The 1,642-nt window shown below is 51.1% G+C and overlaps 1 protein-coding gene across 1 annotated transcript; it reads right to left on the bottom strand.

The window, feature by feature from the left end:
* Positions 1–412: 412 nt before the first annotated feature.
* Positions 413–1,324, bottom strand: LOC148525267 (uncharacterized). Its single transcript, XM_088471045.1, has one exon. It carries the CDS (start codon positions 1,322–1,324, stop codon positions 413–415), a length of 912 nt encoding a protein of 303 aa, XP_088327171.1.
* Positions 1,325–1,642: the final 318 nt, after the last annotated feature.

Below are 1,642 nucleotides of genomic sequence, written 5' to 3'. Positions count from 1 at the left end.
TGCGGCCTAACCACCTCACTCTATCCCAAAGAGGGAAAACAGAAGCATCTGTTGCAAAGCGGGACTGCTCCGCCCAAAACATATAGGAATGACCGACAAACCAAATGGGCTTTCAATCCTGGATGCCACCTGCAATACACAGAAAAATACATGAGATACTGTGACTAACAATATTGCAGAGGGAGATGGTGGGTGGGGTGGGAAGAGGGGGAAGGAAGGCTTGACCCGAGGTAAAAACCTACAAAAAACCTGCTGGATCTTTTTATTTTTTGACTATCATTTCTTCATCATTTTATTATGTAGATAACCAATCATTGTCCAATGCAGGGCAAAAAACAGGGCAAAATCCCCCGAGACCCCCACCTAAAAGGTGACGAGTTGGCCGAAGCACTCAAGCCTGAAACAAAGTACATCAAGACTCCAAAGGGACATATCTTCTGAATGCGTCGGACTTCCACCGTCCGAGGGCCTGGATCTCCTGTGGAGAAGAACCTGAAGAAGCTGCAAAAGTCGCTGCGCCAATCCGAAAGGAATGAGTACCGAACTCCGATGTGGAAAGCCCGATGTGCCGTATGCAACGATAAAAAAACGACCGAAACTGAAATTTAGTTAGAGGGGAACCATCTAAATGCATGAGCCAAGCCCCTTCAAGCGCGGGGCGGTGAATGATATATTGGGACACCAGGTGTATCGGACAAATACCCTCCATCGGAGAGGATTGCAGGGACACCCATCGACCCCTGCCCAGCTGATCAGTCTTAGACCGTTGAATACGGCAAAGCATGGAGCCACGAAGGACAACGTGAGATCGCAGCAGCGGGGGAGGGGCGGAACGAGACTGTGCAACCAACTCGCTGATGCGAAAAGCCCCATGAAAGGCCATCGCAAAAGCGAGCTGGAAAAGCGACGCTTCAAAAGGGGATGAACATATAACTGGCAAACACTCAATTAATCGTAATAATAGGTCCGGACCAATGGGGCGCCGACGATCATCCGACGCCGGGCGTGCGCGAGACCAGCCTCTAAGAGCCTTTTGTATCAAAAAACCCTTAGTGGCATCCCTCCTTCCTGCTAGTTGCAAGAAGAAGGAAATGCCGGCCAGCCTCTTGGCTACATAAGCCCGCGACCTGCCTTCACCAAACAGACTCCACACAAATTCTATCATGAGTGCACGCTTGGAAATACCTGCTGATCTCCGACTCTGCAAGAAGCATTCCCATTGGTGCCACGAGGCCTGATACGCAGTCAAGGTCCGAGGGGCCACGGACCGACGTGCGAGATCCTCCATGCCGGCTTGATAATCTGCCAACAATGAGATGGACATGATTCACCTCTTAAAGCTGCTGTGGGAGCCAAAGCCCTGAACCTCACCCAATCTTGCCTAGGCAGCGCGTCAGCAATAGCATTGTCAACCCCAGGGACGTGCCTAGCGGTAAAGCTAATATTCATTTGCAACGCGCGCAGCACCATGTAAGCTAGAAGTCACAGCACCAGGAGGCACGAGGATCTTTGGTTGTTGATGGCCTGTACAACCCCCAAATTATCGCACCAGAACACCACTGACTGGTCGCGCAAGCGCCAACCCCAGAGTTCAAGTGATACAGTGATGGGAAAGAGTTCCAGGAGCAGTAGGTTTGAGGTC

The sequence above is a fragment of the Taudactylus pleione genome, unplaced genomic scaffold, assembly GCF_031769625.1.
Source record: "Taudactylus pleione unplaced genomic scaffold, aTauple2 ptg000109l, whole genome shotgun sequence".
In the NCBI taxonomy this organism is placed as follows: Eukaryota; Metazoa; Chordata; class Amphibia; order Anura; family Myobatrachidae; genus Taudactylus; species Taudactylus pleione.
Note: the sequence above shows the minus strand (reverse complement) of the source record. Positions and strands in the feature narration are given on the sequence as shown.

Excerpts from the sequence above, each read along its gene's own strand:
- LOC148525267 (XM_088471045.1), bottom strand. The coding sequence starts at position 1,324 with ATGTCCATCTCATTGTTGGCAGATTATCAAGCCGGCATGGAGGATCTC.